This window comes from Leptonychotes weddellii, chromosome 5, assembly GCF_054177405.1.
Source record: "Leptonychotes weddellii isolate Sample4059 chromosome 5, ASM5417740v2, whole genome shotgun sequence".
Lineage (NCBI taxonomy): Eukaryota > Metazoa > Chordata > Mammalia > Carnivora > Phocidae > Leptonychotes > Leptonychotes weddellii.
Window position 1 is genome coordinate 143,792,534 of NC_138373.1, and position 24,791 is coordinate 143,817,324.

Genomic DNA, 24,791 nt, shown 5'->3' on the forward strand with positions numbered 1-24,791 from the left:
TCAGTTGGTTAAGCGACTGCCTTCGGCTCAGGTCATGATCCTGGAGTCCTGGGATCGAGTCCCGCATCGGGCTCCCTGCTCGGCAGGGAGTCTGCTTTGCCCTCTGACCCTATCCCCTCTCATGTGTTCTCTCTCATTCTCTCTCTCTCAAATAAATAAATAAAATCTTTAAAAAAAAATATTAAGAATCATTATCCTAAGTTGCAAGTTTTTCTGCAGTAGGAGTGACTGGTATTCTTTCCCCCTTTACATGTGAGGTCGGTCTACCCTGTATTATGTTTAATGTGTAGAATAATACATATACTGAAAATCATTAGAAAATCTGCAGATATTTTATTTTTTCAGACATTCATGTTTTAAACGGAATATATTGTTTTACAAAAGACTCGCAACCTGTTAAAAAATACCTAAAAAAAGATGTGTGTGAAAAAAACACATCTAGAAATTTTTAAAAATTGTGAATATAAGTTGTCATTCAGAATTAAGCAAATTGATTGCTGAAACCGAGACGGGTTTGTTTCCTTCCAACAATACAGCTCACGCACCTCATCGTGATTTCCGTAATCCCCCCCGTACTTAAGGAGTCCATGCCTGCATGACCCAGGGTACTGTTTGCACACAGTAGTCTTTGTGGTTTCCATTGTGGATCATATGTCTTGAAGGTACTATTCATAAAGAACAATGAAATAGTAGGGCTACAAATGCACAATTCCACATTTTTATGTAGGAAATACTTAAAATGTTAAGTTATATCAGCTATTGTGGTGATTGAGTTTAAATATTCCTGCAGGGTCAGGAACAAACCAGCTTTCCCATAAGTCATTGTGAACACTAGGGAAGTCCCAAGGTTTATGTCTTCCATTCCAGTGGAGTAGTTTTGCTTCCTGCAGAAAATGCTCCGAATATCTGGTATCTGGATTCCAGCCTTCATGATGTTTAAAAGAAAGTAATAGGCTTGTTAGAAAGTACAATTTTTATATTGAAAAGTGAGTACAAGTCCATTATTTTTTTTAAGATTTTATTTATCAGGGGCGGCTGGGCGGCTCAGTCGTTAAGCGTCTGCCTTCAGCTCAGGTCATGGTCCCAGAGTCCTGGGATGGAGCCCTGCATTGGGCTCCCTGCTCAGCGGGAAGCCTGCTTCTCCCTCTCCCACTCCCCCTACTTGTGTTCCCTCTCTTGCTGTCTCTCTGTCAAATAAATAGATAAAATCTTAAAAAAAAAAAAAAAAGATTTTATTTATCAGAGAGAGGGAGGGTCCTGGGATCATGACCTGAGCCGAAGGCAGACGCTTAATGACTAAGCCACCCAGGCGCCCCTTGTTTTAGATTATCTTTCTGTGAAAGAGAATTTGATATTTTTTTAAAACTGAAAATCCCTTAATTAAGAGAGGGTGGATAGCTGGAGTTGTGTGTTAGTCCAGCTTAACATGATGCAAGAAAAAAAAAGCCATCTTCTATTAGAAACATAGCTGTGAAGGCGGTCGCGGAAGAGGAGCTAGGTGTTTCAGGCTGGGTGACATAATGGGAATAATTATCAACTTCCAAAGACTCTATACAAAGGAAATGCTCATTTGGGAAGAAGCACCTTATAGTCTCCACCTGGGGACATCATCTGTCTGCTCCATGATCGGAGGACTCCCTATGGGCTTGCAGTTTGCTTTTAGCTAAATATATATCATACATTTTTAAAATCTTAAGCCTACCTGCTTAGACCCAAACTTAATACCCATTAGTGTTACATTGCTTTCTGCTTCCAAAACGCCCTAAAACTGAATCATTTTTCAAATGATTTCTGTGTAGATTTACTTTGCAGACTTCCCCGATTCCAAAACCTTCACAGATGTAGTCTCTGTTCTACAAAGAAAAATGATTTCTTTCCCTTAGGAAGATTCTGCGCCTTCCTACTTACCAGTTAGATATTTCATAAAAGTGATTGAGACTCTGTTCAAGATCATAAAATGCTCTAACCTTATCAATCTAAGCTCCGCGTAACTATTCCTACACAACCTTTTTTATAGACCTACAACTTTGATGGGATTTTCCGCACATTCATTTCATGGAAATAATGATATTTGACCTAACAATGAACCCAACATTATTATAAATCAAACCAGATGGAACACTAGTGTCCTTAACTTCCCTGTGTTGCCTCTGTGTGCATGCAGATGCTCAGGAAAATCGAGGAAGATTCTGATAATGAGGCAGAAGCAAATCTGTACAGAATCATTAAGAGGAGACAGGACCCAGCTTCTATAGTTTTATGTGCCCCTTCTTTTAAAAGGGAGAGTAAGGGACATACCACCTTGCAGGTTGTTCTGAGAATTAGAACTAATATTCACCTTTGTCACCAAAACCTAGCTCAGTTCTTTACAGTGTAGAAGGTACTTAGTAAATATACATCCATAAGCCATTGTCTCCAATTCTAAAATAATGCCCAAATGTCTGAAAACAAAAGGATTTTTAATAACTTTTTTGGTAGCAAAACCTAGATCCCACTCAGAGTATTGCATAACATAAATGTATGCATCACATTACCTTTTTAAAATTCAAAAGCTTTCTCATTTCTAAACAGGTCTGGCCCAGTGCTTTTGGCTAAGGGATTGTGGCCATGTGTTTGAACAAATGTGTCTTCTGCGCCAGGCTCTGTGCTAAGGAATTTACATGTATTAGGGAATTTATTCCTTAAAAAACTTTATAAGGTTCTATTAGCTTCAGTTTACAAATGGAGAACTAAGGTACAGAAAGGTTGAATAATTTGCCCAACATAGGTAATAGCAGAGTTGGGATTCCAGTCCATATCGCAGAGCCTGCACTCCTGCCGTGAGGACTGAATAGAAGACACATGGTACACAGTCAGGAGTCAACTTTTTAAACGAGAAGTTTCGAGCGATCTAGGTGCATCATAAACCATTATGCTAATTCATTTGGTTTTGCCCACTGCAAGCTACTGCAAGAGGGCAATAAAGGCAAGTGAAAAAGTTCTGACAGTGAAAGTTCTATTTTAACAGTAGGTAATGTTTATTGAGCACATACTCAATGCTAAGCATGAGTCTAACTGCTTCCCATGAATCCCTAGAAACGCACCTCTCAGGCCATTTTTATCAGCTGCATTTGTAGAATCTGAGCAACGAAGGTTAAATAATGGATGACCTCCAAGATCGCCTGGAGGATCTGAACTGAGGTAGCTGGTGCTATAGCAAACCGCCCCCCCCACCCACCCCCACCCCCGGTGCTCACAGACCTGTAAGATGCACATTTGTGTTGTCGCCCTAAAATACTTACCCAGGTGCCTTATGTGCCACAGGGGGTTGATTGCAGAGTATTTCCCATGAAACACAATCAGCATTGGGGAGGTGGCTACCCCTCCTCCCAGGGAGCTGCTGTAGAGATTTTCCCTAAGAAATGGAATAGAAGAGCAACATTTGGCCTCGAGCCGCAGAGACTCACATAAAGTAGAACTTACTAATTTTGAAAGATGTAAGACAGTCTCCCACTATATAGTAAGACTATAGTTTTTCATTTTCCCCCAACTTTTTATTTTGAAAATTGTCAGACTTACACAAAATTGTAAGAATACCATGAATTCCCATATAATTTGTCTAGACTCACAGCATAGCATTTTGCCATTTTAATTTTCAGCCTTTTTTTTTTTAAGATTTTATTTATTTATTTGACAGACATAGCGAGAGAGGGGAACACAAGCAAAGGGAGTGGGAGAGGGAGAAGCAGGCTTCCCACGGAGCAGGGAGCCCAATGTGGGGCTTAATTTTCAGCCTTTTTTATAGCAAATACAGAAGATCAAATTCTGATCCTACATTATGTAGAATAACTACTTACAAATTCAAGGTTATGATGGCATTTAAAATACCCGGATAAAAAAGGTGGACAGGAAATAAAACGACATGATAATAGTGGTTGTGTTAGAGGGGTTTTTTTTCTCTATTTTAAAACTTCGATAATGAAAAATGATACATTTTTAAAAATTCAACCTTCAAAAACAAAGTTGAGTTTATAAAATCATTCTTAAAAACGAATCTATGGGGGCACCTGGGTGGCTCAGTCGTTAAGCGTCTGCCTTCGGCTCAGGTCATGATCCCAGGGTCCTGGGATCGAGCCCCGCATCGGGCTCCCTGCTAGGCGGGGAGCCTGCTTCTCTCTCTCCCACTCCCCCTGCTTGTGTTCCCTCTCTTGCTGTCTCTCTCTGTCAAATAAATAAATGAAATCTTAAAAAAATATATCTTTAAAACTAAAAAAAAAAAAAACGAATCTATGTAAGAAGGAGATACCAACTGAGATAAATGATTTTCAGTGGAGAAGGTTCACTAGGCTTCTAGGAGAAGACTTAAAATTACATTATTAATTCATTAGAAAAATGTTTGCATAATAAGATTCTGCAGGATCTCGCTTCTGCTGACATACCATCTGAGACTAGATTTTCATCTGTTGTCCCCATTCTTTCTCATCAGTGCCTCTGTAAGAAAATCTGATCTAAGATGTCTGTGAAATATTTCTAACCCGAGTTATGCATAGAAAATTAATTGAATAATTCTGTCGCCAAGCATGGAAAATGGTAGAGAGGTTTACACATACTCCACATTTTTTTGCATCCACTTCTCCAGTTGTTTGGTGATGCGCTGGTGCTTCCATTCCGTCATGTTGACCACAATCACACCCGGGTTGAAAGAGCAAGTGCTGGGGCTTATGCCAAGGTCTTTTATAGTCTTCTTCCGGTAGTCCAGATAGCCCATGTATGTATTCTAGAAAGGAACGGGATACGCTTTTGAACAGATCTTTTGTTTCTGAAAAATAGTCATTTTCGTGAAACAACCATGCAGTATTTCTGTGTTTCCTGCTGTGTCCCCAGCCACTTCCTAGCGTCCCCGGCTGGTTTTCTCCCTTCCCCAGCTTCTCTTCCAGCACCTGTTCCTGTCTCTAGCACTAACTCCCTCGACAGCCTTATCCAGTCTCATAGCTCGAAATGCTATCCGCGTAGCCGGCCCCGACGTCTCTGGATTCCCAACTCCTGCCACATCTGCCAACTCTGTCTCCTGGAGGCTTAACAAGGCAGCTCCCCTTACATCCAAACATGGATCCCAGTCCTGTCCCAAACCTGCCTCCCGACAATCTGCTTCACCTCAGTTAGTGGCAACTCTATTCTTCCAGATACTTGGGCAAAAAACCCAGGGTTGTTAGAGTCCTCCGTGGCTCCTTCTCATTCACTTTTCATCCAAATCCGTCAGCAAATCCTGTTGGTCTCGTCTTCCAAACTACGCTGTCTACACGGCTACCTTCCCGGTCCAGGCTGTCATTACCACTCACGGGATTTCTGCAAGCTCCTCCTAAACTGTTCCTGCTTCCACCCTTTTCAACTCCACTCTGTCTCTGTCACTCATCTGCTCAAAGCCTCTCCAGCGGCTTCCCATCTCACAGTAAAAGCCCGAGTTCCTACAATGGGCTGCCACACCCTGTGCCCTCTGCCCCCACTGCCATGACCTTTCTAACATCTGTTCTCGCCCCGCTTTCCTCCGCCACACTGATCTCCTTGTTCCTTCCATACAAGAAAGACACACTCCAGCCTCAGGGCCTTTGAACTTGCCATTACCTCTCCTTGGACTGTTTTTCCCCTAGATATCTGCTGAGGTGGTTCCCTCAGTTCTTTCAGGTGCAGGCTCAGCGACACCACCTCAGGGGAGCCTTCCCCGATCACCCAATTTAACGAACAGCCCGCCCTGCACCCTGATCCTGTGTTAAATACTTTGTATACTGACTGTCTCTTCCCACCAAAATGTAAGCTCCACAAAGGCAGGAATTTGAGTTTTGTTTACTGTCTCACTGGTACCTAAAACAGTGTCAGGCACACAGGGAGTTGCTGAATGGGAGTGACATGAGGCAGGACATACTGTCTCACCTGCACGGGCTGTCCTAACCCACCTCGGTGTGATGCTCGAAGGTAACAGGGAAATAATGGAAACACTTGAGCAAATTCTGGGCACCAGGCAGTTCTGGGAACTTTGCACACATTACCCCATTAATTGCACGCAGTCCCTTTCCATGGATTAACTAATTTAATTCTCACAATAACTCTACAAGGGAAGTACTCTTCCTCTGTTGAACAACTGAGGGAGAAGATGATTGGTAAGTAAGTAACTGGCCCAGGGTTACAAACCTACTAAGTGACAGAGCCGAGCTTTTGACCGAGTCGGGGGTGGCCTGAAAGCCGACGCCTCAAAGTGTGTCACATCTCTATTGTCACACATATCAAATTATTTCCTGGAACTTTTTTTTGGAGAACAGCATTTGATTCTTAACACCACCTTGTATTTTAAAGCCATCCTTTTGGCTTCAGTATTCCATATAGGTTCAACTTTCCTCATTTCCTCCAGGGTAAGGAGCTCTTTACCCTTGAGGAAAATCAGTATTTTCCTCTATTGAAAGGGGATGGGGGAAAGCGATGATCACAACTCTGAAAACAGAACCCAAAGTTCAGGGAGTCTCTTACAGTAAACCCGCATCTCGGACAGAGAGTGTGGTTCCAGCCACCTACAGAACAAGGGTCCCTTCTGGAGCATCACTGCAGGCTGGAACTTGGGCATCATGTTATCTCATCGCGGCTCACAAAAACAGAACAAAACAGGTACTATTGTTGCCGTGTTTCAGACAAGGAGAGCGGGACTTGCAGGATTATCTTGCCCCAGCCTTGGTACGCACAGAGCTGGGGTGGAGCGGGCAGCCAGGCCCCTCCCGGGCAGGGTTCTCCAGGGTTAGATTATCGTGAGCTGTGGGGAAGGGAAGGGAGGAGAGCAGCAGGGCGAAGGCAGGACCTCCGAGCAGCGAGCCCACCTGCAGCCCCACAAATCTGTTCATGTCCTGAGCCGAGGGCAAATCGCAGTCACCCGAGAAAGCTGCCGCGTGGCCCAGGGCCAAGGTGGTGTCATAGAGTTCTTGGATATCACCTGAATTTAGAAACACCAGGAGTTAAAATATTATAGCATTTGTTTTAGAGCCAGAGAGAGCCTTAGAATGTCAAACAGTCCCCAACTTTGCTATGGAGGAAAAGTATGTGATCCCAATTTCAAGTGGCCTGGTGATTGACTTAATAACCTAGCTCGTCTCCATTCAGAAAGCCACTTGATGGTAAGCTCGGATCGGCACTGGGCCGATTTCTTTACTTCTGTTGCCATGTAGCTTCCACACCTGTGCTCATCTTATTTGAACATGGGAGACAGAAAGCAACACTGAAACACCCAAACTTAGCTCACTGATTCTCAGAATGTCATCAGGGAGACTTTATTGCCCTACATTCTAGGGATGCAGAGAAAGGGAAGGCTACTAGGTTTTTTATTGCTGACTTTGACAGCGTGGCTCTCAGAAGGTCAGCTGGACTGTCCAGGGAAGTGAGAATCCACCCCTGTTTTCAAACTATTCCCACACTTACAACACTACTATTCTCCCCACTTGAATACACAAGTCAAAATCACTGGGCGCTTAGCTATTTGGAAAATGAAGAAGGGAAGTCGTTCTACTTATCAGCTGCTCCTTTTCCGAGTGTTCTTGGCAGTCAGCGAGTATACCTTGCACAATGACGTCATCGTCCAAATAGATGACTTTCTCATGTCGATGGATAAGCAGAGGGAGATAAAATCGAACAAAGTTCAGCTGTTAAAACAACAAAAGAAGCGATGGTGGGGAAGAGGCTTGTGGCTCCGCGTCTTCCAGCGCCGGAGGGGTGGCTCTGACCTTGGCCTCAGCTCAGCTCCGGGTGCGGAGCAAGATACGACAGGCCGAGGAGATGCCTCACCGCCGCGTCCCGGTGTCCAGGGACGGGGGCCCGGGGCCGCAACCAGCGCTGGCAGATCAGCGCCCTCTTGGTCCGAACCCCCAGCTGCCCACACGGAGACGGGACGCCTGCCCCTCTGTGAGCCGCTACAGCGGGGCTCACAGGCGTCCTTCCTGGGCAGTCTTTCAGGCCACTAATTGCCTGCTCTCCTCTACACTGGTAATTTGACTGCTGTCAACTCAATCAGCCCCACGCGCGCGCTCACGCACGCACACGGGCACAGAGGCGTCCCAGCCGCAAGTTCAACCTCTTAGCTCCTTGGACCAGAAAAAAGTCAGACAAGCAGGAGCGGAGGGTGGGAGTCAAACAGTTTGATTAGCCGCACCACTTAAACCAAAATCCCATCTCAGCTCACTCTCTGATAATAAATATAATGAATTGGGAAAAGATCATGTCATCGAAGGGCTCAGAATTCAGTACATTTCGAGGATGGATTTCAGTAACAGCTATATGTAAAGGGTGGCTACATTTTCTGTGAACCCCCCATCAACCCTACTTTTTATGCAAGAAAGAGTCCCTTTTGTAAGAACGCTTGCAGTAAAATACCTTAAGATTCCCAATGCTAGGGAAAACAGTGGATGTCTCCTGCAAATATCTTAGTTGATCCTATGAGGTATATAATCAACCATGCTACTGTTTTTCCTTAGCTACTGGGATACTCAGCTAAATTTAATGTCCAATTGCAGTACACACAACAGCCTGTGGCTTGGGAATATTTTTTCCAGGCCTCACTATTTGGCCCCTACCCCCACCCCCTACAGGCATATTCACACACAGAAATGCATCCCACATTTTCTTACGCTTCATTTCTTCTTTAATAGCTTCATTATATTTATGTAAACCATTTTAAATCCTTCTGGAGCAGGTGGCTTATAAATTATAAATAAGCAGAGCTTGGTGGAGAGCTAACACTGCTTCAGAAATATTCCATCCGCATCCCAGTGGCCAGTGCTCCACACTGAGCAAGGGCCTCACCAAAGACTGTCCCCAGCACGTGCATGTTTCCTACTCACAGGCTGGAGCAGTTCAGGCCTCGATGAATCTGGTCTGATCTTCCCTTTGAGGACTATAGGGTTGAATTCCAGGACTTTAAAGTTTATTTCCCTTAGTTTAGAATGTTCGATCCATTTTCTAAAGAGATGACAAAAACACACACACACACACACAAAAAGAAAGCTCTAGTATACACCTCCAACCTTTCTTCACTTTGCCTATGGCTTCAGAGTCAATCTGTTGCCTCCTTAGAAAGTTAAGAATAAAATGTGTAAACCTTAGAGTTTAGTCTATAATAATCTTTCTGATTTTTTTTTCTCTATCTGGTCTGGCCTCAAATCTTTCCTCTTTTTTTCCTTTAATTTGCATAACTCTGCAAAGGAAATGAAGCAAAATAGTAATAACCAAATATCTCCCCAGATCCTCATAATCTCCACAGGAAACTGGAAGAACAAAAATGTTCCTGCCATGGGCTAACAGATTTATCAAGTTATGAAGCAGGACATTCTGAATCTTCTACTCAAGGGAAGTAATTCTTACTCTGCTGTTTGGACGCCAAGGATGATTTGAAGTTATCCTCGTCTCTCAGTCTCTGTCTCTCACTGTTCCCCACCTGTCCTCGCTTCCCACCTTCTCCTCCTCCTTGTCCCCACCCTCTGCCCTCATGTTCTCTCAGTCTTACACAATGTATGACTATCTTTTATCCAAACCATAATACAATTCTTGGTAGAAATGATCTCAAAATACGATTGTCAGTGACTAAAGCGTTTGTTGTTGCTCAAAAATCAACAAAAGAGTTGATCTTCTGAATAACATTGAGATCTGAATAATTTGAACCATAAAAGCCTGTCATTTACACAATGTTATATGTTAATTATAGCTCAATAAATCCGGAGGGGGGTAGAAGTCATGTTAACAATGGCAAGAGACTCATGCATGCACATCTAAGTGGCCAAGAAATGTGGGGAAAACAGTGCTCAAACTCATTAGAAATAAAAGGATCTCAAGTTAAACCACAGTGAGATAGCCTTGGACACCCGTCTGAATGGCAAAGTTAAAAAGACTGACCATCCCACGTCGGGGTGGTAGTTGTTACATGGGTATGTTTACTTTGTGATGACTCACTAAGCTGTACACAGGATTTAGGCAATATTCCGTTTTTGTATTATACTTCAATGAAAAGAGGGTTTTTTGTTTTTAATTATTTAAAACAGGGGGGTAGTGGGCTACACAACCAAGAGCTGGGAGACAGTTCCTGCTCAGCCCTGGAGCTCATGCCTTTTGTTCAAATACAAACCCTTGCTCAGAACATACTACACATGCTACCGTTTGGGGTTTGGTTATCTGGTTTTCATACCCACGGATAATGACAGGGCTGTTAACAGTAGGCTAAGGGAACAATCTCCAATAATAAATGATAAGAAGAGTGAGAAATGAGAGAGAAAATCTAGAACATAAACATAAGCCCTCAAAACCCACAGGAGCCAAGGACCATTTAAATTAGGAGCAAGTGTCTTCCATATCTCAGTATCTCCTAATAATGCTAGGACTTAAAAATCTAATTGTAAAAGTCATACATAGATACATTCTCTGAGAGCCTGGCTAGCTTAGTTGGAAGAGCATACAACTCTTCATCTTGGGGTCATGAGTTCAAGCCCCACATTGGGGGTAGAGATTACTAAGATAAATAAACTGAAGAAAAATAAATTCTTTCTTCCTTTTTTTTTTAAATTTTATTTATTTATTGAGGGAGAGAACAAGTGAGAGAGAGCACAAATGGGGGAAGGGGCAGAGGAAGAGGGAGAAGCAGGCTTCCTGCTGAGCAAGGAACCCAACACGGGGTGATCCCAGGACCCTTGGATCATGACCTGAGCTGAAGGCAGACACTTAACTGACTGAGCCACCCGGGTGCCCCATTCTCCTTCCGAATAATGGAAATAACACTTGAAATACCTTGAACTTCCCTTCATCACTGCTCTCCCCAGTCCCTCCATCCTCCCCAGAGGTGGCCACTGTTAACAGATGGAGATCTTTTAGGTCTTCTTCTTTACAGAAACACATATACGTACATGTACACATTTATAGTTTGGGTTGTTTTTAAGATTTTTTAAAAAGATTTTTATTTATTTATTTGACAGAGAGCACAAGCAGGGACATGGCAGGCAGACGGAGAGGGAAAGCAGGCTCCCCACTGAACAGACAGTCCCACATGAGGCTCGATCCCAGGACCCTGGGATCATGACCTGAGCCAAAGGCAGACGCTTAACCAACTGAGCCACCCAGGCACCCCTTTTTTTTCTTAAGATTTTATTTTTAAGTAATCTCTACACCCAATGTGGGGCTCGAGCTCACAACCCTGAGATCAAGAGTCGCATGCTCTACCAACCAAGCCAGCCAGGCGCCCCTGTTTTTTTTTTATTATTATTATTTTTAAAGCTATAAACTGAATGTTTTTGTCCCCCGTCCCCAAATTCATATGTTGAAATCTAATCCCCAGTGTGATGGCATTTGGAGGTGTGGCCTTCAGAAGGTGATCAGGTCCTGAGGGTGGAGCCCTCATGAACGGGATTAGTGGCCTATGAAAGAGACCCCAATGAAATCTCATACCCCTTCCACCATGGGAGGACACAACAAAAATGCACCCCTCTATGAACCAGCAAGCAGGCCCTTACCAGACATGGAATTGGCTGGGACCTAGATCTTGGGCTTCACAGCCTCCAGAACTGAGAGAAATACATTTCTATTTTTATAAGCCACCCAGTCTGGGGCTTTCTGTTATAGCAGCCTGAATGGATAAGACATTCGTAAAATGGATTATACCATATAAGATGTATGGCAATGTGCATCTTCCACTTAACAATATGCCTCGAAGATCTTCTTTGTCAGTATACCCACATGGCCTTCTTTCTCTTTTTTTTTTTTTTTTAAATTTTATTTATTTGACAGAGAGAGCACAAGCAGAGGGAGAGAGAGGGAGAAGCAGGTTTCCTGCTGAGCAAGGAGCCTGATGTGGGACTCAATCCCAGGACCCTGGGATCATGACCTGGGCCGAAGGCAGCCTCTTAAACGACTGAGCCACCCAGGCGTCCCACCTTCTTTCTCTTAATAGCTGGATCATATTCCATAGTTCATTTCAATATTCTTCTATTGATGGACATTTAAGCAGTTAGCAATTTTTTTGCTATTTCATATAATGCTGAAATTAACACTGTTGTACCTATATTTTGGTAGTATGTATTAGAATTGCTGTAACAGGGGCGCCTGGGTGGCTCAGTTGGTTAAGTGACTGCCTTCGGCTCAGGTCATGATCCCAGGGTCCTGGGATCGAGTCCCACATCGGGCTCCCGGCTCAGCGGGAAGCCTGCTTCTCCCTCTCCCACTCCCCCTGCTTGTGTTCCTGCTCTTGCTGTCTCTGTCTCTGTCAAATAAATAAATAAAATCTTTAAAAAAAAAAAAGAATTGCTGTAACAGATTCCTAGTAGTGGAAATGGTATGGTGAGTCAAACTATATATGCATACAACATTTTTTTAAAATTTAAATTCTAGTTAGTTAACATACAGTGTAATATTATTTTCAGGTGTACAATATAGCAATTCAACACTTTCATACAACACCCGGTGTTCATCATGACAAGTGCACTCCTTAATCCCCATCTCCTGTTTCACCCATCCCCTCACCCACCTCCCCTCTGGGAACCAGCAGTTTGTTCTTTATAGTTAAGAGTCTGTTTCTTGGGGCGCGTGGGTGGCTCAGTTGGTTAAGCAACTGCCTTCGGCTCAGGTCATGATCCCGGAGTCCCGGGATCAAGTCCCACATCGGGCTCCCTGCTCAGCAGGGAGTCTGCTTCTCTCTCTGACCCTCCTCCCTCTCATGCTCTCTGTCTCTCATTCTCTCTCTCGCAAATAAATAAAATCTTAAAAAAAAAAAAAATTAAAAAAAAAAGAGTCTGTTTCTTGCTTTGTCTCTCTCTCTTTTTTCCTTTGCTCATTTTTTTTGTTTCTTACATTCCACATATGAGTGAGATCATATGGTATTTGTCTTTCTCCAACTGACTTATTTCACTTAGCATAATACAATCGAGCTCCATCCACATCATTGCAAATGGCAAGATGCCATTCTTTTTTATGGCTGAATAATACTCCATTGTATATACATACCACTCTTCTTTATCCATTCATCTATCCAAGGACACTTGGGCTGCTTCCTTGATTTGGCTATTGTAAATAAGGCTACTATAAATGTAGGAGTGCATGTATCACATTGAGTTAGTGTTTTTGTATTTTGGGGGTAAATACCCACTAGTGCAATTCCTGGATTGTAGGGTAATTTTATTTCTAACTTTTTGAGGAACCTCCATACTGTCTCCCACAGTGCTGCAGCAGTTCTATGCATATCAAATTTTATTAGACATTACCATATTGCTCTTTCAAAATGCTTTACCAATTTACAAAGTGTACATTGTTTAAATAAAGAATGAGCATGTCCATTTTCTTGCACTGGATACTGTTGTCCTATTTAATTTTTTACCATCTCGATGACTGCAAAATTATATGTCATTGTCATTTTAATTTGCATTTCCCTGTGAGTAACACAGAATACCGTTTCATGTTTGTTGACCATTTGTATTTTTTCTTCTATGAATTATTTGTTTGTATTCTATTTGTTTGTATTTCTATTTTTCTACTAGATGTTTATATGCTTAAAAATTTTTTGTGAGAATTCTTTTTATACTTTGGATAGTAATCCTTCATCTATAATACATGTTGAAAATATTTTGCCTCATTTATTGTATGATTAATTTCACTTACAGTATTTTTCATCATTTAAAAATGTTTAGGGGCACCTGGGTGGCTCAGTCAGTTAAGCATCTGCCCTTCAGCTCCGGTCATGATCCCAGATGGAGGCCCTCTTCTGGCTCCCTGCTCAGCAGGGAGTCCGTTTCTCCCTCTCCCTCTGCCCCTCCCCCAGTTCATGCGCTCTCTCTCTCTCTCAATAAATAAATTAATGCAATCTTTAAAATAAATAAAGTCCTTGTCTGTTAATTCCAACACCTGGGTTCTTTTAAAAAATTAAATAAATAAATAAATAAGTTTTTAAGTGTTATGCAGTAAAATCTGTCCATTTTTTTCCTTATGGTTTTGGGGCTCACAGAGTCATTTTCCATAACAAAATTATATAATTATCCTGCATTTTTATAATACTTTAAAATTTGATTTTCTGTTTATTTCTTCTAAATCCATTTCCAACTTATTTTTTTAGTGTGTTGTGTGATAGGAAACAGATGGCTTTGCAGTTCAAAAATTATAATAATGGGGGGCGCCCGGGTGGCCCAGTCGTTAAGTGTCTGCCTTCGCTCAGGTCACGGTCCCAGAGTCCTGGGATCGAGCCCCACATCGGGCTCCCTGCTCTGCGGGAAGCCTGCTTCTCCCTCTCCTGCTCGCCTTGCTTGTGTTCCCTCTCTCACTGTGTCTCTCTCTGTCTGATAAAGAAATAAAAAAATCTTTAAAAAAAATTATAATAATGGGGTGCCTGGGTGGCTCAGTCAGTTAGGCATCTGCCTTTGGCTCAGGTCATGATCCCAGGGTTCTGGGATCAAGCTCAGCGTCCATCTCCCTGCTCAGGGGGGAGCCTGCTTCTCCCTCTCCTTCTGCCCCTCCCCCCTGCTTTTGCTCTCTCTCTCTCTTTCTCACTCTATCGCAAATAAATAATAAATTCTTTAAAAAATTATAATTAGTGATGATTCTGAGTCATATTAAAATGATACTATATTACTATCCTTCCAGGTTAAGAAAGCAGAGAAAAGAGGAACCATTTTAGAAAGAAAGCCTTCCACATAACCTGCTTAAGGACTGCAGTTCTTTGGTTCATTAGCCAATTCACTTCAGCAGAACGATGCCTTGCCCAACCAGATTAATGAGGCTTTGCTGCAACTTCCTTAGCGAGGCAACACATTCGTCAGGTCACCAAGTAAACCTCAGCTCATCCTCTCATTAATTCAAATGACATGTGTCAAACCCAAAACACAGGGAAATCCATTTAAGGAAAGATAAGAAAGATGAAAAAAAAAAAAAGTAGAAAACTCCAAAGTCTATAGTGCACAAATTACCGGATTCGAGACAGAGTGTTCCGGAGTCCAACGACGTAGAACAGAATGTTGGCATCAGTGTTGCTGTAGATGCTGTTGATGGCAGCCATGGTGGCACCCATTCTCCCTGCCGCGGCACAAATCACCACAGGAATCTCCTCCTCCATTTCCTCAGGAGGCTCGGAGTCATCCTCTGGAAACATCAAAATCAGTGTCTTTGAGAACATGAAGGAATTTCACAGTAGGGCCAGGTGTCTTCCACACTCCTGGGGAAGACAGCAGGGTGTAGAAGAGACTGCCAGCTGTTCTCCAACACCCAGGCTCTTCCTCTCTTAGAAAGAGAACACTGGAATTTTAGCTGGCACACAGCCAACCACGATTCTCAGACTCCCTCGCAAGTCTGTGTGATCAAGTTCTGACCAGTGGGAGGTTAGTGCAGGTATGTGTGCGACTGCTGGGTTTGCCTTTAAAAGCAATGGGCTGGCCTCCCCTCTTCCTTTCCCCTTCCCGTCGTCTGGAATGGGGATATGATGACTAGGACTCAGGGCAGCCATCTTGGGCCCCAAGAAGGAAGCTACTTGTGGAGGACACCAAAACCCTAGGAGAGAAGGAATCTTGATCTGGATGATGGTAGAAAGGAAGGACACATCACACTTTCACCTTGAGAGAGAAAATAAACCTCTGTTTTGCTTCAGCACTATTATTTTGGAGCTCTCTTACAGAAGCCAATCAGATAGCCTAACACAGATACACAGTTGAAAAATATGTGAAGAACTGAAAGCCTCATTCGATTCGACAGTTCCTCAGCTCCTCAACTCTTTCCTAAACTGGGATATTTATCCTGCCTGTGCTGCTATGAAATCTACTGCTTGTGATCTTCCTTCTCTTGCCCACCTATCTAGTCAGGTGTCTGGAAATTTGACAGCAAGAGAAAGGAGGTACATGAAAGAGCATGACTAATGTACAGGATGAGTAATTGATTGTTCTCTTGAGCTGTGGCTGTGGTATAAAATACTGGTGATGTAACATCATATTCTGGCACCACAATATGGTTTTCCAGGATGAAGGATAATAATTATCAGTATGTAGAGTACCCACAATCAGATGCCCTTCTGGTTTTTACTTAAAGCTCGCTCTCTCTTTACAGATACTTTTTGCAAAATACCACTCAGATGCAGGGCAGTTCTAGCTGATATTTAATCCAACAAATATAGATTAAACTAACTACCAGGACCTGTGCTTTGTATAACTTAAGGAACATGGAAGGGTCTACCGCTTCTCCTCCTACGTCTCTTCACAGGCTGGCCACCACATTGGACATGTCTACCACGAGACTAAGTTTGTTTCCACAGTATCTTTACTGACATGAGAGAATGCTCATAATACAATGTTAAGGGGGAAAATAATACAAAATTCTCTCTAGTATTTGGTGCGCAAAATCACCACACAAATCTCATCTAGCATATTATCCCAATGTGATATATACAGACATACATATTTTCAAATGGATCTACATCTGTTTATGGAATTATGAGTGATTTCAATTTCCTTATTTGCATCTCTTGTGTTTTCCAAATTCTCTAAAGTAACTATGGTTACTTTTATAAACAAAAAAAAATTTCTCTTTTTTTAAAGATTTTATTTATTTATTTATTTGACAGAGAGAGACACAGTGAGAGAGGGAACACAAGCAGGGGAAGTGGGAGAGGGAGAAGCAGGCTTCCCGCCGAGCAGGGAGCCCGATGCGGGGCTCGATCCCAGGACCCTGGGATCATGACCTGAGCTGAAAGCAGACACTTAATGACTGAGCCACCCAGGTGCCCCGAAAGAAAATATTTCTTAAGGGATTATTCCTTTTGGACTAAACTGTCATCTTGGGGAGGTTTCCTAATCATGTGGCATGTTACTTTCAGGCAGTGAAGTGAACTGCCCCAAATGCAAATCTGACTATGTTTCTTCACTGCTTCCCATCCTTCAGGGGTTCCCATAAGGTAAAGCTACCTTCCTTTGCCTGGCACACAGGGTACCTCACGATCCAGCCCCTGCTCACTTCCCTAGCTTTGACTCCTTCCATTCCAGCAATACCAAACTATTTGTGGTCCCCTGAACACTGCACCAGGCAGGTTGTCCCTTTCCTCAGTGCCTTTGCACACACCGTTCCTGATGCTTGGAACGTTCCTTCCATCTTTTCCTGCATGGCTAACTCTGACACCATCAGTCTAGATCAGACCCTCTGGGAAGCCTTAACAGCTCCTTACACAAATTAGCTCACCCCCTATCTGTGCTCACTTTGGTCTTGTTTGTGGCTGGATTTATCAGCTGCATTGCAATTTTTTTGGTTGCATGTCTTTCCTTTCTCTCTCATTACATTGGGAGCTCCATGAGGGCCGGGACAGTATCTTGTTCATCTCTGTCTGCTCACTTGCAGCTAGCATAGTGCCTGGAACATGGTAGATTCCCAATCCACTTTGGAGGGAGGGAGGGATGAATGGATAGATGAATTTATTAAATACCTCTCCTTGAGCACTTACCCCATCTATTCATGTGTCTGTCTCCCCCGCTAGACTGTGAGCTCATTATATTATCCCCGCGGAGTCTGGCACCTAGGAAGCACTTAATAAAAGTTTGCTGGATTTAACTGAACTGATGTGTAGATCTTACAGAACAGGGCGTTGGAGGAATGATTCCTGGACTACTCGTAGGTGCAAAGAAAGAGAGAGAAGGGTTGGAAAGTTGGGGCAGAGCCAGCCTGTCAGGCAACAGGTGTAATAAGGGAGGAGGAAGGTATCCCCAGGAAATAGGGTCACCCCAAGAGGTCAAACACCAAGTTTATAGCTCATACTGCCACACTTCTTAGGAGCCTCTGCCAGTCAGGGGAGCTGGAATATAACCTAAGCCAAAAACACTGCTCTCTGCCAAGAAGTCTTCCCTGGACAGAATATGGATGAAGGCACACTGGAGAAAGGGGAGGAAAGATTTACCAACTGTAAATTCTTCACGAATGTTTCATCCTTGCAGCTTCTTGGGGGAATCATCCACTGTTTTTGAATCTGTTGTGCCAATTGGTGCCTAAGCCAATTCATCAAAATATTTAGCTGTTTGGTGCCCTAAAATCTCTAAGAAAACACCATACTGATGGCAGTATGGACTAGAAATGTATTCCATTGCACTAGTCTGTTCCCACAAGCAGCACTTATCAGACCACGCCCATTCCTAGAAAAAGTGAAATGTCTGCTCTCGCAACGCCAAGTCTCTGAATCCCATTTCAAATTAGGATCTTTTTAGCCAATCGTGTAAACTTGCCTCACTTCAAATGGGCCAGGAGTTAATCACCAGCTAAATTATCAGGAGATTACATCAAATGTCATTATCAGGAGAATACACAAAATGGCACTATGCTTTTCTTCAGCATGTGACTTTACAGGGCTTCTGGACATTACCTTATACCACTAGTTCTTTGAATTACTGTCTTGGAAAATAGAAAAGTTAATATGGAATAGGTGGAGCACAGAGGAGTTTCACTGATTCTATTTTCTAGAATGGTAGATAAATGTCATTATACATTTCTCACAGCGCATGTACAATACCAGGAGTGAACCCGAAAGGTGTAAACTGTGGACACTGGATGAGAATGACGTGCCCGTGAAAGTTCATCACTTGTCACTAATGCACCATCTGGCAGGGGATGGTTTCTGTTTGTTCGTTTTTTAAGATTTTACTTATTTATTTAAGAGAGAGAGACACAGCGAGAGAGGGAACACAAGCAGGGGGAGTGGGAGAGGGAGAAGCAGGCTCCCCGCTGAGCAGGGAGCCCGATGCGGGGCTCGATCCCAGGACCCTGGGATCATGACCTGAGCCAAAGGCAGATGCTTAACAACTGAGCCACCCAGGCACCCCAAAAATAAAGTCTATTAAAAATATGAATATGCACTTCTTGGAAAGAATTCCAGGGGCACCTGGGTGGCTCAGTCAGTTTAAACGTCTGCCTGCAGGTCGTGATCCCGGAGTCCCAGGATCGAGCCCCGCATGGGGGTCCCTCCTTCTCCCTCTGTCCCTCACCCTGCTCCTGTTCTCTCTCTCTCTCATATAAGTAAATAAAAATCTTTAAAAAAAAAATTCCAGCCCCAAATTCCAATAAACCCTGATGATTATCTTCAGACCTCTCCACTCCCATTCCAAAGGCAGATCTCTGTTACGGGTGCAGTGTGTGCCTCTCAAATCCTTCTTCATGTTATTCCAAAAGGAAATATACCACTTACATGTATTATTTTAAAACCAAAATGAAACCATACTTTTCACGGTTTTCCGCAACTTGGCATTTTCCACTTAACATAGCACAGACGTCTTTCCATGTCAACACTATATTCTTTTGAATAGTAGTTCATAACACTGATTCTTTTTTATTTAACACTGCATGGGATAAAAATGTGACACTGGATCCATTCGTGTGCTCCAAACACTTTGTTAATTTGTATATGGCTAATTAACGAGCCAGGATGTGCATTTCCTTACAGTTGTTTTAACAGCTGTTACAAAAGCTATTCATTTCTCTCTGTGGAGAAAGGAGTTTGCTGTGGGATTCAACTGGCCAAATGTGTTGGTTTATGGGCAGGGAGTGAATGAAGGGTGAGGAGGAAAGAACTTGAAGTTCAGACAACTTTTGACCTTGTATGGCTTCCTTCCTCTATTGAGGCATAATTTATTGTTATGGACTGAATTGTGTAAATTCATATATTGAAGCCCTAACCCCTAGTACTTCAGAATGTGACTGCATTCGAAGACAGAGCCTTTAAAGAACAACTAAGTGAAAAATGAGGCTTAGCGTGAGGCTTAATCTAGTATGACTGGTGTCCTTATAAGAAGAGGCAGGGACATCAGAGATGTAAACACTCAGAAAAGGTCATCTGAGGACACAGGGAGAACTGTGAGCCTAGAAGAGAAGTCTTGGGAGAAACCAATGCTGTGAGCACCTGGATCTTAGACTTCCAGCCTCAAGAGCTGTGAGAAAATAAATTTCTTTTGTTTAGGCCACCTAGTCTGTGGTATTTTGTTAAGGCAGCCTAGGCTAATACAGATTTCTTAAAATTTGGAGATTTGGGAATTTTCTTAAAATTTCCTATTGTAGGTATACAGTTCCATGATTTTTAGTAAATTGATAGAGTTGCACAACCACAATCACCATTTTAGAACATTTCCACCTCCGTGAAAAGTTCCCTTAAACTGGGTTGCAGTCAATCCACTCCCGCTCCCAGGCCCAGGCAACCACAGCTCTCTTTTATGTCTCTGTAGATTTACCTTTTCTAGAAATTTCTATACACGAAATTGTATAATATGTGGGCTTTCAGGTCTGGCTTCTTTCATGTAGCATAATATCTGTGAGGTTTATCCACAGGGGAGCGCATATTACTGTGTTCCTTTTTATTGTTGAAAAGGACTCCACTGTGTCAATATACTACATTTTATTTACTCACTAGTTGATTCACATGTGGATTGTTTCCAGTTTGTGGCTACAAAGAATAATTCCTAGAAACATTTGTATACAGGTCTTTATGCGAAGTTATTCTCTTTCCAGATGCTCCTCATGTTCATTTAGACCAGATTACATATGTTTTTAACTGTTTTTTGTTTTTTTGAGAGAGAGAAAGAGAGAACGAGAGAGAGTATGAGAAGGAGAAAGGGACAGAGGGAGAGGGAGAAGCAGACTCCCCACTGAGCAGGAAGCCCCATGTGGGGCTTGATCCCAGGACCCTGGGATCATGACCTGAGCCAAAGGCAGATGCTTACCTGACTGAGCCACCCAGGTGCCCCTTAACTGTTTTTTTTTTAATGAATTTTTTATATTAAGATAAGTCAGCTTTGTGAGAACAGGGACATTGTTTTTTTTCACTGTTGTATGTCCAGTGCCTAAGCTGGCTTAAGAAAAATAGTGTGAGATGAATGTATATAATGCACCAAATATTAACTGTATTTGTCTTTGCCTGATACGGCAACAGGTAATATTTTTTCTCTTCTGCATTTTCCATAAATGTATTTGTTTGATTAATATAAAAATTAAATTATCTAAAAATAGGAGCATCTGGCTGGCTCAGTTGGAGGAGTGTGAGACTTTTGATCTCAGGGTTGTGAGTTTGGGCCCCACAGTGGGTGTAAAGATTACTTAAAAATAAAATCTTTATAAATAATATAATATAATATAACATAACATAATATACTTGCTATCAGTGTTTCTTAATTTTTGTGTGGGTTGATTTTGTGTGTTCAGAGGTTGTAAAGGTGCCATTTCAAGCAATTCACTCCTCGGGAGGGAAATTGGGCTCCTCGGCACAGCTGGAAGAGGATATAGGGTCAATACAGGATCTTTTCTAAGTTGAGAATTCTGAAGCTATTTGTGTACTGATGGGAATGAACCAGCAGGGAGAAGAGAGAGAAGGCAATTTTCATAACCAAGATTATTGAGAGACTCAAAGGACAGATGTAAAGCAGGCAACCCAAAGTGTTGTCCAAAAACGAAGTGTCACTGGGAGCTTATTAGAAATGCAAATTCTCAGGCCTCACCCCAAATCTACTAATTCAAAATTTCTCAGGGTGGGTCCAAGTATTGTGTTTTAACAAACTGTAATCGTGATTCTTATATTTGCTAAAGTTTGAGTAGCACTGATCATCCTAGAACATTACTGAAAAGTTGGCCTTGGGTGGATATTCTACAAGCAGGTCCTTGGGATCTGACCAAATTGTGGCTTGTCTCTGAACCCAGCTACTGAAAGGAATCAAAGGAACGCATTTAAACCGCAATCCTAGGTATCCTATCTTGATGGATTATATATGCTTGCTTATCTGCTTTTTTTTTTAATTCTTTTTATTGTGGTAAAAAACACATAAAATTTATCATCTTCACCATTTTTAAGTGCACAGTTCAGTGTATTAAATACATTCACACTGTCGTACAACTCTCGCCACCATCCATCCCCATAACTCTTACAAAACGGGAGTTTTATAAACTCATCTTATAAAACTACAGCTTATACCCATTAAGCAAGAACTCCTTATCCCCCTCCCCCCCAGCCCCTGTCAACCACCATTATACTTTCTGTCTGGATGATTTTGACTATCTAGGTACCTCATATAAGAAGAAACACATAGTATTTGTCTTTTGGGGACTGGCTTATTTCAGTTAGCATACCTGTTTCATTCCTGAGCACAGTTCCCTTATGAACTTTCTTATACAGGATCCCACAGAGGGTTACAATCAGAAGGAACAGCAACACCTGATTAACTGAAATAAAAACAGAAACACATTCAAGTGTAACCTATCAAGCTGAAATTGGGGGAAAGTTTAGAATAGTCTTAGGAGCAGATGCCTTCCCTGACAGACATAGCAGTGGTGGTCTGGGACCTTTTTTTAAGTAGATGGCATGTGCATAAAGGGTTAAGCCGGGATGCTGTTGATGCTCAAGGATACGGAGATGGAGTTTAAGGAGGATCCAGGGCTACCCCCGGCAGTCTGATGGCAGAGGCTACAACCTTAGTGCGTGTATGATGCTGCCTCTGGAGCCACTTTCTGTGCATGAATACTTTGTTTGAATGAAGAGCCAACATTTATATGATGCTTATGATGAGCCAGTACTTCTTATGAGTACAGGTTCTCAGCTATTATAACACAGCTGCTTCTCGGTTAGTTCAGCCACTGGTCAAGGATGACGTACAGAAAATTCTTGCCCTGAGTGAGAAGCCAGAAGACCCAAATACCTCTTCTAGTTCCCAGCATCCAGGACCATCTGTTCCAGAACAGTGACGCTCGCCCTTGGGATCTATTGAGAAGCACAGTAATATAGGACAGTGTTGTCCTAATATTGAGCACATGAATTGTGATTGTACATGAGGTGGTTTAGGAGGTTCATGATCATGGCATTAAGTAACATTAAATCACAGCGTGAGAAATCAGTTTAATTTCAGGTGCAGGCAGGCAACAAAAGCTACCCAGGATTGAATAACATTGTTCTAATCGTATATATTTGTATAATCAACTTCTTTTTATGATAGGAGATAGCTTATTCTACTTACAGTAAGGATATACTCTTTCTATTATAAAGTACACATAATTTTTTAAATGAGTCAACTTAAAGAAAATTGTTAAGTCATGCATAGGACAGAAGAAACACAGATGATGAAAAATTGAGAAGGTGTGCATTGCTCTACATGGAGCACAAGTACCTGAAATCTGGAAAATGTTGGTAGGAGAGGAAGGGGCTAGGATTTCAAGTGAGATTCAAATCTTGTTTCTATCACCTCTTAGCTGTGTGGCTTTGGACAGGTCACTTAATCTCTCGGAGCCTCAGTTTGCTCATCTGCTCCATGAGGAGTGTAATTGTAATATTAATCATTGTCTCACAGGGGGGTTTTGAGAGTAAACGAAGGCAATGTAGGCCCAGTAAACACGTTACAATTGTTATGTGTTATCATTTCCTACTTTTGTGCATCAAGGTATTTACATTTATTGGCCTCATACTGAGCTATTTTCTGGCTCCTAGGCCTTCGTCTTCACATTTGTAAAAGGAAGGAGTCATTCTCTACAGATGTCCTCCAGAGCTACATTCTGAGGCTCAGTGATTCTCCCGTGCTAACATCCAGCTCCCCTCTGCCTTTCTGGGTTGTCAGATGCAGCCAGAGACAACCGGATACTAGACTCAGTTTAAAACCAAGCTATAGAGAAATAGAAGATAAGGAACAAAGTCCTGTAGTTTATCAATACGTCTGATTAACATTTACCTGCCACAGCCAGTGTGGGGAGGCAACTCAATGTCTACTACCACCTCTATTTTTTTTTTTAGTGTAAGTATGTCTTATGCAATATTTGGGATATACTTATGCTAAAATATCATTCATAGATAATCTAAAATTCATATCTAACTGGATATCTTATCTTTTCATCTGCTACATCAGGCAATTCTACCCTGAGGCTAACAGCAACACAATTAGATTACTATGTTTCTCTCCTGGGTTCACAAACTGCTAGATCTGAAATCAAGGGCAAATCCAGGTTTTGATGGGGTCTGAAAATAATATAATTTAAGAATAGGAACATGAAATTACAACTGCTGAATTAAATAGGAACATGAATATTTATTTAAAATGAGAAAATAAGTTATACTTATAAGTTTTATAGAAATGTATGACCCCTCTCAGGATAAATCCATCTCTGGACAAAATACTTAACAACTTTCCACAGGCATCATCCTGAAATGATGATGCCAAGAACTGCATGTGGGAAAACTATCCATGAAAATCAAAGAGGATTTTTTTTTTTTTAAAGCCAAGATCTAGCATCAAAACAGTCTTTTAAAATATCTGTTTTTAATAATCATGATTGTCAAAAGCTGTAATCTTACTTTTTCGTAACAAAGCCATGTGTGTTCAAGCAGACAAAAACTGTGACCTGTGGATTGAAGAAAAAAAGTTTATTTAAAACAGAATCAACCCAAAAGTCATCACACAATGATTAAGGACCATGTCTTTGATGGTCTGATATGTGGCAAACTGTGGACTCATTCTTTACTGTCCTGATACTAGAACTTTGGAAACAAATATCTCTTGGATGTATAGCTCCCCTCTTCCAATTAATTTCTCTGGCTGTCCAAACAGTACAAAGGCCCCCCAAGGGGTAATCTTTTGTCTTCAGGGTGTTTTGTTTTGTTTTGCTTTTTTATCTTCTCCAGAAAGAGCCCTGTCAGCTCTCTGGGTTAGCAAATCAGACAGTGCTAACTGAAGAAATGTCACACAAGAAGGTCTCCTTGACCTAAAATATCAACCCCCTGCATATTTTCTGCTATTATAACTGCATTCCTTTGACAAGGAAATTTTTACATCCTCAGGGACCCC

General features: G+C 42.1%; 1 protein-coding gene across 2 annotated transcripts in view; it reads right to left on the reverse strand.

Moving 5' to 3' along the window:
- Positions 1-310: 310 nt before the first annotated feature.
- GLT8D2 (glycosyltransferase 8 domain containing 2) overlaps positions 311-24,791 on the reverse strand; it is a 35,251-nt gene continuing 10,770 nt past the window's right edge. For both annotated transcript variants that reach the window (XM_006740220.3, XM_081822316.1), the window contains exons 2-10: positions 24,302-24,348; positions 22,096-22,188; positions 14,937-15,108; positions 8,850-8,967; positions 7,571-7,655; positions 6,840-6,952; positions 4,590-4,756; positions 3,282-3,394; positions 311-925 (exon numbers count right to left, since the gene is read on the reverse strand). In XM_006740220.3, the coding sequence (XP_006740283.1) occupies positions 753-925; positions 3,282-3,394; positions 4,590-4,756; positions 6,840-6,952; positions 7,571-7,655; positions 8,850-8,967; positions 14,937-15,108; positions 22,096-22,188; positions 24,302-24,320 (1,053 nt within the window). In that variant the 5' untranslated portion in view covers positions 24,321-24,348 and the 3' untranslated portion in view covers positions 311-752. The remainder of the gene's footprint in view (positions 926-3,281; positions 3,395-4,589; positions 4,757-6,839; positions 6,953-7,570; positions 7,656-8,849; positions 8,968-14,936; positions 15,109-22,095; positions 22,189-24,301; positions 24,349-24,791) is intronic.